The 10,872-nt window shown below is 45.5% G+C and overlaps 1 protein-coding gene across 1 annotated transcript in view; it reads right to left on the bottom strand.

Annotated features, from left to right (window-relative positions):
* DHRS12 (dehydrogenase/reductase (SDR family) member 12) overlaps positions 1-10,707 on the bottom strand; it is a gene marked incomplete at its 5' end in the record, with an annotated part of 29,009 nt that extends 18,302 nt beyond the window's left edge. Inside the window, 2 exon segments of the mRNA XM_009709866.1 lie at positions 6,153-6,235; positions 10,532-10,707. Of these exon segments, the coding sequence (XP_009708168.1) occupies positions 6,153-6,235; positions 10,532-10,707 (259 nt within the window).
* Between the last annotated feature and the right edge of the window lie 165 nt (positions 10,708-10,872).

The following is a 10,872-nucleotide window of genomic DNA, read 5'->3' as shown; positions in this document are numbered from 1 at the left end:
CCCTACACCCTCCCAGCACGTGGCTGTAGACTACACTAAGACCCATCTCAGCCTTCTCTTCTTAACACTCAGCAAAACCAGCCCTCTCAGCCTCTCCTTGCCCCTTCATGTGTCCCATCACCCTAGCCACCTTGGCAGCCCTCCACTGGACTCACTCCAGGACACTGATGACTTCCTTATCCTGGGGAGCCCAGAACTGGGCACAGGACTCCCGCTGTGGTCTCACAAAGGCTTAATAGAGAGGAAGATGCACTTCCCTCAGCCTGCTGGCTATGCTCGTGTTGATACAGCCTGGGATGTGGTTGGCCTTCCTTGCCCCAGGGCACACTGCTCACTCAGGGACAACTTGGCACCTCCAGGTCCTTTTCTGCAAAGCTGCTTTCCAGCCAGCTACTCCCAACTTGTACCGCTCCATGGAGTTACTCTATCCGAGGGCAGGATTGTGCATCTGCTCTTGGTGAACTTCATGAGGTTCATGCCAGCCCACTTCTTCACCTGTTAAATCCTTCTGAATAGCAGCCCTGCTCTCCAGCTCCACCCCCCCGCCCCCAGTTTGAGATCATCTGCATTCTGACAAAGATTGCACTTCACTCCATTGTCCAAGCTGTTAAAAGAGACGTTAAACAGTTTTTGCCCCTGTATTGACTCATGGGGGATGCCACTAAAAATTGTTAGCAGATCAGCTTTGTACTGTTGATTGCTACTTTCCAAGCCAAATGTTCCAGTTTTCCACCCAGCTTGTCATCCACCAGTTCAAACCACAACTCTCCAAACTACCTACAAGGATACTACAGCAGACCATGTGAAAAGCCTTGGCAAAGTTAAGGAAAGTGGTAAGCACCGCTCTCCTCATGTCCATAGGCAGTCACCTCACCAAAGGCAGCAATGGGGACAGGCAGCCCAGGTTTGCCCTTGATAAACCCACGGTGTTTTTCTGTTACCTTCCTGTCTTTCATGGCTTCCATGAGGATTTGCTCCATAGTTTTCCTGGGGAGCAAGGTGAGGCTGACCAGCCTGTAGTTCCCCAAATCCTGCTTGCCTTTTTGCGAAGATGAGTGGCTTGCCTTTTCCCAGTTAACAGGAAGCATCTCCCACTTTGAGGAGGTTTCCCTTGAAGCTCAACCAGCTTTCCCAAGGCCTTTTGCTCTCCATGGCTGTCTCCCATGGGGATCCTGCCAACCACAGCCATAAAAAGACAAAATCTGCTTTCATAAAACCAAAGATTGTAAATCTACTACTCAACCTTCTCACATGTCTTGATCTTAAATTCCACAATCTCATAGCCACTTCCACCAAGGCAGCTATTCAAGACTGCTATTTATAGCAGGTCCAGCAGACCTGCTGGCTTGTCCAACACTCATAAAAAAATTGTCCTCGATGCTCTCCAGAAATCTCCTGGATTGTTTATGCCCTGCTGCATGGCCAGCAGGTATGAGGGTGATTCAAGTGCTCTGCGAAAACCAGGACCTGTCATCACGGGGCCTCCCTAGCCCTCTAAAAAAGGTTCCATCTACTCCCTCTACTTCATAAGGCAGTCTGTAGCAGACACCCACCATGACGCCATCCGCATTGATCTGACCTCTGTGCCTTACCATAAGCTGTCAATTGGCTCATTACCCATTTCAGAGCAAAGCTCCATGCATTCAACCCACTCCTTTGCATAGAAGACAACTCCTCCTCCTTGTCTTCCCAGCTTGCCAGTCTAAAAGGGCCTGTATATATCCATTCCAGCACTCTAGTCATGCCAACTGTAACTCTCTAATCCGAGTGAGATCACAGCTCTGCAACCAGGCATGGATTCCTGTGTTTCTTATGCTCTGGGTATTCATGTACAAGTATCTGTGAGAGGTGGGCTCCCAGTCATGTTGCTTTCACATGAAAACTGTGACAGTCTCCTCCATTTTGCTGTCCCCTAGACAGGTACTTACTGTCTTCATGACTCCACTACTCTTCTGGGTTTAGTCACTATCCCCCAGTGAAACCAGTTTAAAGCCCTCCTCAGTAGCTTAGCAAACCTGTTGGCAAAGATAATCTTGGTGCACTTTATCATTCCTTCTCAGCAATGCTCGGTTCTCAGAGAAGGTCAAAAAGGTCATAAAGGCCAAAGACAAAGTGACAAAGGCCAAAGTGACATGAGCTGCACATTCAGGTGTTGACCTGCAGGATGTGTATGCTCCTACCCAAGCCCTTCCCCTTCACCGGAAGGATTTAGGAGAGCACTACTTGGGCTGCCATGCCCTTCACCCTCTGTAAGCACTCTTTATGAACTCAGGGTCACCCCTCACAACATCATGGGTGCCCATGTGGTTGGGCAACAAGAGGTACTAGTCCGGGGTCCAGACAAGCCTCGGCAGACTTTCCACAATACGCTAGAGCTGAGTCCCCAGCAAGTGACAAACCTCTCAAGACATCAAGCCAAGACTGCAGATGGGTGCCTCCATCCCCCACAGGAGGGAGCCTCCAGCCATTATCACCCACCACTTCCTCCGAGTGGCAATAACAGTTCAGGCTCATCTGTCTCCAACACCTCCCCTGACAGAGCTTGTTCTTCCTCATCTGTTACCATGGCACTATACCTATCCTATAAATGCACATCTGCAGGCAGAGAACGAGCCTGCCTTCTGTTGCCAGCAGTCACAAGCTTCCATTCCTTCCCATCTTGGGAGTCTCTATCCACTGCTTATTCAAGCATAGCTTCCAGCTGTCCCTCCTTCCATGCAATGTGGGCTTTGTACTCTTCTACTCTCTGCGAAGACCCTATCAATCTCCTGTTTCTTTTCCCTATGATTATGCAGCCTGCTTGTCTCCTGCCATCGCTTCACCTGGCAGCCCAGCACCTTGACCACAGCAGAACCCAACAGATGAGGCCACCATCACGCTCTGCCCCAGGCTCAGGGGAAAGTACCTGTCACTCCCTGCAGCTCGACATCTGCCACATCATTCCTCTGGAGCTCTGTCTGGGCAAGCCTCCCACGTGCCAGGCGCAGTTGCTCCAACCAGGGCAGGACAGCACGCTTTTGGGTGCATCACTACGCCCCCTCCAGCTGTCTCAGGGTGTCAGGGGCCTTCTGCCCCCCATTCTGTGCTAACTGCTAAGTCCTTGTTAGGCACCCCATGTCACAACAGTCTTGCAATGTTTTGAAGTACTGTGGCTAGGAATATGGATGCAATAGAATTTGAAAAAAAAAAAAGGAAGATTTTGACACAGAACAAAGTTAGAATTCTCTAAACCACTAAACCTAGAAATATTTCCTCTCTCCAAATCATCAAAAACCTTTTACTGTTTGTTACAGCCAATTCTCCTGCTTTTTGCAGATTTGTGTTCTACCTAGTACAAGCACAGTGGCATTTATCAGCATACAAAAGGGACATCAACTCCTACTCTTCTCCTAGATAGCACTTAGTCTCAAAGACACACCACAGTTAGTCTTATGACGTATTCCAGGAAAAGGCAGTTTTAAAATAATTATGCAGAGGATGTGTTCTCATGCAAAACAAAAAATAATCATTAAAGGGCCTCCCCTCTTTCCAAGTTGTTTCTTTAAATACTCACTATACAAGCAAATGACATAAGTGAAGAAGCTGAGAAAATTATAAGACATTACTCCCTGCCTATAATTCTTCTTCCCTGAAGATAAAAAATACAAAAAACTCTAGCCGTTGGATTTCAGCTCCTCAGTTGAGTTAGGTCAGAATTTTCTCATCGTAATGTTCATTTCTGACCAAAAACTTGACACTGCTCTACTGTTTCTAACTGAATACATCTCTAAAAGCTTTCTACTTTCAAAGCTACTACCATTATCTACTGGTACAGAAGAACTGAAGTCTTTTGGGCAGACATTCAATATTACAAGTGATTTCAGAGACTGAAAAAGATCTAAAGTAACACTTATCTGATCAAGACTGTCACATTGGCTGAGAAAAACGACCCACAGGCCTGTTTCCCTATAAGAACCCTTGATGGTAGCAAAGCCATTTTCAAAGCGAGACCTAATCTCCGTGACTAGATCTGCTTTAACAGATTAGGAGAACTTCCCAGTTCCCAAGTCTAGGTGCAGGTGCCTGCCAAATACTGACTCCATTTCAGCAATGAACTCCAGTACGTGTTGCTGTGGGAGATGGGGGGGAAAAAAAAAAAAAAAATATCTTTGGCGTATACTACAACAGGATCTCTGTCCAGACGATCAGGAAGAGCAAGTTAAGTCTGGATACAGCTTGTCAAGTTGCAGATAAAGCACTTTATTATCTCCCTGGATTGCTTCTGGATGAGTTCTTATAAAGAAGGATGTTCTCGTGGACTTCTTATTAAAATGACTCTTCCCAGTGCAGTCACATGTCCCACAGGGCTTCTTGTACAGCTCGTCTAACACTTCACTGAATGCTGCTTTCTATACCAGTGCCCTGTCCCCAGGGTTATGAACGAGTTCTACAGTGCCCTCATACCCTTTCATGACTAGAGAAACCACAAGTTTGCAGCCTACCAAAATGTGGGACTGCAGTAATTGTGCTGCTTTTAGAGGAAGAACATTATTTGCCTCAAGTTTTGTTTCAGTATATGACAGAAAACAGAACACGAAGGAACCTTCAGAGGTCAAATTCACCCCTCTTCCCAGGCTGTCTGACTGCAGTTAGAAAAGGAGGTAACACGGATAATCAGCAGTCTTACTATAGCCACGGGATTACACAGTTATAGGCAGCTGGAAACTATTTATTTCTACATAAGGACAGATCTAATTCACCTCCATTAAAGAACTGAAGTGTAATGCTGGTTGTGTCACACCAGGGAGCTGAAACCAAAGAGCAGAAATTTAGTCAATATGGTATCTCTAACCATAAAAAGTCTTCAGAATTTTTGATCCACATTAAAAACTATTACTGGAATCAAAATACTGTGTTCAAGAGAAAAGTCACTATTTTAAATGAAGACAGTTCTCCATCCAAGTGTTGTGGGTTAACCCTGGTAGGCAGTTAAGCCCCATACATCCACTTGCTCACTCCCCTCCCAGTGGGATGGGGGAGAGAATTGGAAGGGTAAGACAGACAAAACTTGTGGGTTGAGATAAAGACAGTTTAATAAGTGAAGCAGAGCTGTGCGTGCAAACAAAGCAAAATAAGGAATTCATTCACTTCTTTCCATTCTCAGGCAGGTGTTTAGCAACCCCCAGGAAAGCAGGGCTTCATCACATGCAACAGTGATTTGGAAAGCCAAATACCATAACTGTGAATGTTCCCCCTTCCTCCTTCTTCCTCCAGGTTTTATTGCTGAGCACAACATCATACGGTACGGGATATCCCTTTGGTCAGTGGGGGTCAGCAGTCCCAGTGTGTCCCCTCCCAATTCCTTGTGCACCCCCAGCCTACTTTCTGGTGGGGCGGCGTGAGAAACAGAAAAGGCCTTGATGCTGTGCAAGCACTGTTCAGCAATAACCAAAACATGGGTTGTCAACACTGTTTTAGTCACAAATCCAAAACACAGCACCATAGGAGCCACTATGAAGAAAATTAACTCTATCCCAGGCAAAACCAATACACCAAGACAGAAAGACAATGACTACACTTCTCCATAAGCACACCCTCCTGAATAATTAGCAAAAGCAACAGTGACAGCTACAGGAGTATACTGTATGCAGAAGCAAAAGGAGGAGGTAAGGAAGAGATATTATAGGAAAAGAAGATGGAAAAGTATGTAGAGCATGGAACTAGGACCACACATAGGACTTCACAGAGCAGCCAACCTTAGCAAATCAAGAGCATGCTATTCAGACACATAAAACCTTCAACTCCAATGCTGTAGACTCCTAAATGTTGTTGCAAGAGTGTTGCAATGCATTAACTTTTAAAAGCCTCAGTCACATGGTTAGGAATTGTAAGTAGGACATCACAAAACATATAGACAACAAACAAACCAGCATGCTGCCGGTGATGCTACTAATCACAGAAAACATCACCTAGTGAAATTAAATCACTTCAAACCATACAGATGACAAATTACTAGATGTTTCCATGTCCGTATGAAAATACTATTAAAAACACAACAGCAAAATGATGAAACAAAGTATCTCAAGGCCTCTGAGGTCATTAATACTAAAAATCTTTCTTTCGAAGAGTTGGGGGGCGAAAAAAAAAAAAAAAAAGACTGAAAAACAACTCACCTGATTGCCCGTTTCTGTTACTATTTCTCCTTTGGCAACCTCAGCCCGTTCCTTATTTCGGCAAACCAGATGCACCGTGCCACCTGGTGGATTTTAATAAGAAATACATTTGATAATTAATTACTAACTGTGTTTGGGGGGGCCATCAGCAAAGAGGGCGGGCCAGGAAGCGATGCGCAATTTGCAATCCAAATGAAACAAACCCCCTTTTGTGATTGTGTTCTAGCTTTGTGGGAAATCCATAGCCTGCTAGTAGTGGTGGCAATACTGGTCAGATGGTCACCTAAATGTCATGGGAGCTTCTCAGCAGGCAGAATGTTCTTGAGCTGTGCACAGCCAACAGCTCCACTTCTCTGCTGCCAAGAGCTGAGCGGCGGCTTTTCATCAATGCTGCTGAAGCTCAGGTCTGTGGAGCTCTCAGGGCTCCTGCGACACTTGCTGATGAGCTGGGAGCTGGTTACGGCCACAGCACCCCGTGGCAGTCCCAGCTCCACCAGCTTTGGGCCATTCTCAGGGACAACCCCCCCCGCCCCAAAAGGTGCTGATCCAGCTGTGCCATCAGCCAGACAGGACACATCAAGAATTCCATCAGGACCTGTCAAAGGACAGAGGTAAAGGTCCTTCAAATAAAAGGTTCAGGACACAAAGAGTGGATAAAATAAGAAAGCTGGAAGATTTCTGGTCCCTCTGAAGGCAGGCAGGCAGGAGAAAGTATCATGCTGTAACAGGGTTCTCACATAAGGCTGCATGTATAGAACAGGCCGCTACACTCTAGGTACTGTCTGCTCAAACTATTTTCTGTCAAGTCTGCACATCATGTTTAGTGTTGATAAAATACCAGAGTTACACTGGAAAGTGAAGCTAAAGCATCTGTATTGTAAATGCTTATTTTTGGCACATGCCAAAAGTTCAATAAAGGCTTTGAACAACACAAGTGACTGGAATTGCTCTGTGAAAAGCAAATAAAAATGCCAGATACTAGAATTCCTCTTGGCAGTGGGAGATACCACAAGGACCATGGCCACAAATTGCAGCTTAAGAGGCTCAGGTCACGCATTAAGAAAAAACACTTTTGCTAGTTTTCTTCTAAATGATCGGGCTGTCCCAAGAGGATGCATAATTTCCATCCTTGCAGGTTTCAAGATCCAGCAAGACAAAGCAATGCCTGGTTTGATCTAGTGTTGGCAACAGTCTTGCATCAAGTGAGATGCCGGACAAGATGATCTTTAGAAGTCCCTTTCAACCAACTTTTCTATGAAAGGAATAGAGAGGGCAAGGCTCCTCTCAAAGGCCTGGATACTTATCATGACCTCATAACTTAGACACATTAAAGTGAGTCTTCAAAAAGAGGACTAAAGTACAGGTAGGCATAATTCTTCTTCATTTTTATGCTTCGTATTCTCTGATCATTACTAGTAACGTGTTAATCTCAGTCACAGGCGTAACTGCACTCTTTACTTTTACCTATTTTTAAAGGTGTTTTAGGGGTTTCTAGCAGTCCACCACTAGAAGGCTCAAGCAATGACCAATCCCAAAGGATCGATAATAGAAAAAACAGTGCCGGGTCACTCTTCTACTTCCCAGAATCCAATTGCAAGACATCAAGTCTACCCTAGGGATAGAGCAGTCGCACACTGCACAACCCAGTGTGGGGTCTGATAATGAAATTTTCTGTCTACGAGAGTGGTTTTTCCACTGAGCACCACTACGGTAAGTGCACTTGGCATGCAGTTGACGCAGGCAACAACCCTCAAGGTTTTTCTGAAATTTTCTAACAGGGTTTGATTCCTCCACTGCACTGCCAGAGTTGGCTGGGGTACTTTTACCAAATGCACAACTGCAGGCATGTAATCATACAGATGACACTAATCAATGTTTAATACAGTTTCATCTTCAGTTTGTGTTACACATATACCATACATGGAAGGGAGCGTGCGCAGACAGGCTCTGTATATATACAGATCAGAATGAAAGACGGTCTTCGCCTCAGAAAGAACACATTTCATGAGTGAGAGAAAAGGCAATCAGAAGGGGCAGTGTCCAATGCTCACTTCTTTGGCCATTCTCACAGTGACTGCAGGCTTCACTGCAAAGGCAGGCTTTAATTGCAGATCTTAAGGCAGTTAAGGATGTGCATTTGCAGATGTTGAAGGAGCTCTTCCCAAAACGACAGGGGACAACACAAGTAATGCGGAGCTGACCTTCAAGCTGATTAGGAACATTCTCATAGTTTACAGTGGAAAACATTCAGTGAAAAGAGGTGGAGCTTAAGGGCTTTGACTATGAATTTTTTTCTTGCTGTTAAGGAGAGAGGAAAGTTTTGGTGAGACCTATGGGCTAGGAAAGGTATTTAAATAAATTTTCCCCGGTGAAGATTGAAATTATTTGAACTTAAACAACACATGGGAATTGTCAGAACAGTTGGGAGAAGACTGCATCAAACTGGAAGTGCAGTTCACAAGACATACAGGGAAGCCCAAATCTGCAATACCCATAAGACACTGATTCAGAGAAAAGCTGAACTCAGACTAAATCACAGAATCGATTTGGTTGGAAGAGACCTCTGGGGTCATCGAGTCCAACCTTTGCTCTAACACCACCATGTCAACTAGACCATGGCACTAAGTGCCACGTCCAGTCTTTTCTTGAACGCCTCCAGGGATGGTGACTCCACCACCTCCCTAGGCAGCCCATTCTAATGCCTAATGACCCCTTCCGTGAAGAAATGCCTCCTCATTTCTAGCCTGAACTTCCCCTGGCGCAGTTTCAGACTATGCCCTCTTGTCCTGTCACTAGTTGCCTGGGAGAAGAGACCGACCTCCACCTGGCTACAACCTCCTTTCAGTTGTAGAGAGCGATCAGGACTCCCCTCAGCCTCCTCTTCTCCAGGCTAAACACCCCCAGCTCCCTCAGCTGCTCCCCATCAGACTTGTGCTCCAGACCCTTCACCACCTTCGTTGCCCTTCTCTGGATTCGCTCCAGCACCTCAAGGTCTTTCTTGTAGTGAGGGGCCCAAAACTGAACACAGCACTCGAGGTGCGGCCTCACCAGTGCCGAGTACAGGGGGACGATCACTGCCCTGGTCCTGCTGGCCACACTACTGCTGATATAGGCCAGGATGCCATTGGCCTTCTAAAGAAATTGACATCAAGACCATCATTATATACAGAGATCTTAAGTGCTTGAATGTAAAGCCAACATAGCTTGGTTATTCTTTTGCTGAGTCTGAATTCCTTATTTTCTTGTCACAGTGTACTTGAAGAGGTTCATCTAGAAGCCAGAGCTCCAACAGCTAACACTGAGTTTCAGAGCAACACATCCAAGGATAGGATCAAGAAGACACTCTTAAGTCGTTTTAACTTCATATGCATAGCAATGCCCATGCAAGGCATCAGACAAGCAGTCTGAGCTCAAGATTGTTCTTTGGGGTCCAAATACTAGACACGGTGACCAAACGCTATGCAGATCCAGTCAGCCTGACAGCTTGCAAAACCTGGCAGGCACGTTCATTTGTGAGCAAAACAGCAATACTTACATAAGGCTATTATACATAATGGCAGTAGTGGGAACCTGAAATCAATCACATACTGGCACTGATAGGGATCTTTAACCCAAAGGCTCTTTGATGCTAATAATTCTTAGTTAGTTTAATTTAACCAAGTTGCCACTTTCCTTCATAAGATAGTTAGGAAACCTAAGCAGGCAAAGAGAGAGCAAAGAGCTGCAAGCTCCTCCCTTTTATTCTACATGCCAAAACTCCTATCACTCTTGCACAACAGGAATTATTTTGTCAACTCTGAAAGGGATTAGGTTTATCCTTTAGCAGCAGCTAGTTCCAGTTCATACCGTCTCCTTGCTTACGGAGAACAACAGAAAAAATGGTCGCATGTAATCAATTAAAGGGCATAAACTCCCAAGTTACTATCATTAACATCAAGCACAACTATGTTGCTGCTTTTATACTCCTCCATTTCAGTTTAGCAAAGCCAATTGTTTTCCTTCATCACATGATACATTCGTAAGTTCTTCAAAACAGTTCAAATTCAGCCAGGCTGCTACTTGTACCAAATCAGCCTTAAACAGATGTTGATCCATCACCAACATCCTTAGATGCCACTCTAACACAAATAAGTTTCAGTAAACATGCACTTGAGAAACGCTTTGCAGATCCTCTCCGCTAATTTGGTTTCATTATTCCAGTTTTCACAACACTGATCATGTTTAAGCCTCTAACCCACGCTAACAGCCCTGTAAAATAACACACCTGACCCCTCATCCCAGGGAGTTGCATCTTTGTGTTTGTGCTGGAAGGCCAAACCTCCTTCCTTCCATCTTCTCTGCAACCACCCCTCAGAGCTCCTCACTACAGCCCAGCTCACCTCTCCTCGCTATCTCTTTGGCCGTCGCCTTGCCAATGCCACTGTTTGCGCCAGTGACCAGAAAGGATCTTCCAGCCACGTTCACCTCCACATCAGCTGGATTGAAGTGCTTGGAAGCAGCCTCATAGCCACTCCTAAATAAAAGAGAGACACCTGTGAGAAACTAGAAGACAATACTTCCAAATAAACACAGAGGAGGGTTTAAAGCACTCTCCCCTCACAGCTCAACATAAGCTACACGTCCGTCCTTCTTCTTGCTCTCCAGACTCGTGGGACAGGCCACGGATAGTGCCAGTGTCACCGCAACAAGTGATGGAGCAACGACTCAAGGCGTTTGCCCG

Source organism: Cariama cristata, unplaced genomic scaffold (genome assembly GCF_000690535.1).
Source record: "Cariama cristata isolate BGI_N322 unplaced genomic scaffold, ASM69053v1 scaffold13791, whole genome shotgun sequence".
Taxonomy (NCBI): domain Eukaryota; kingdom Metazoa; phylum Chordata; class Aves; order Cariamiformes; family Cariamidae; genus Cariama; species Cariama cristata.
The sequence above is the reverse complement of the archived record's forward strand: the minus strand, read 5'-3'. Positions and strand labels throughout refer to the sequence as shown.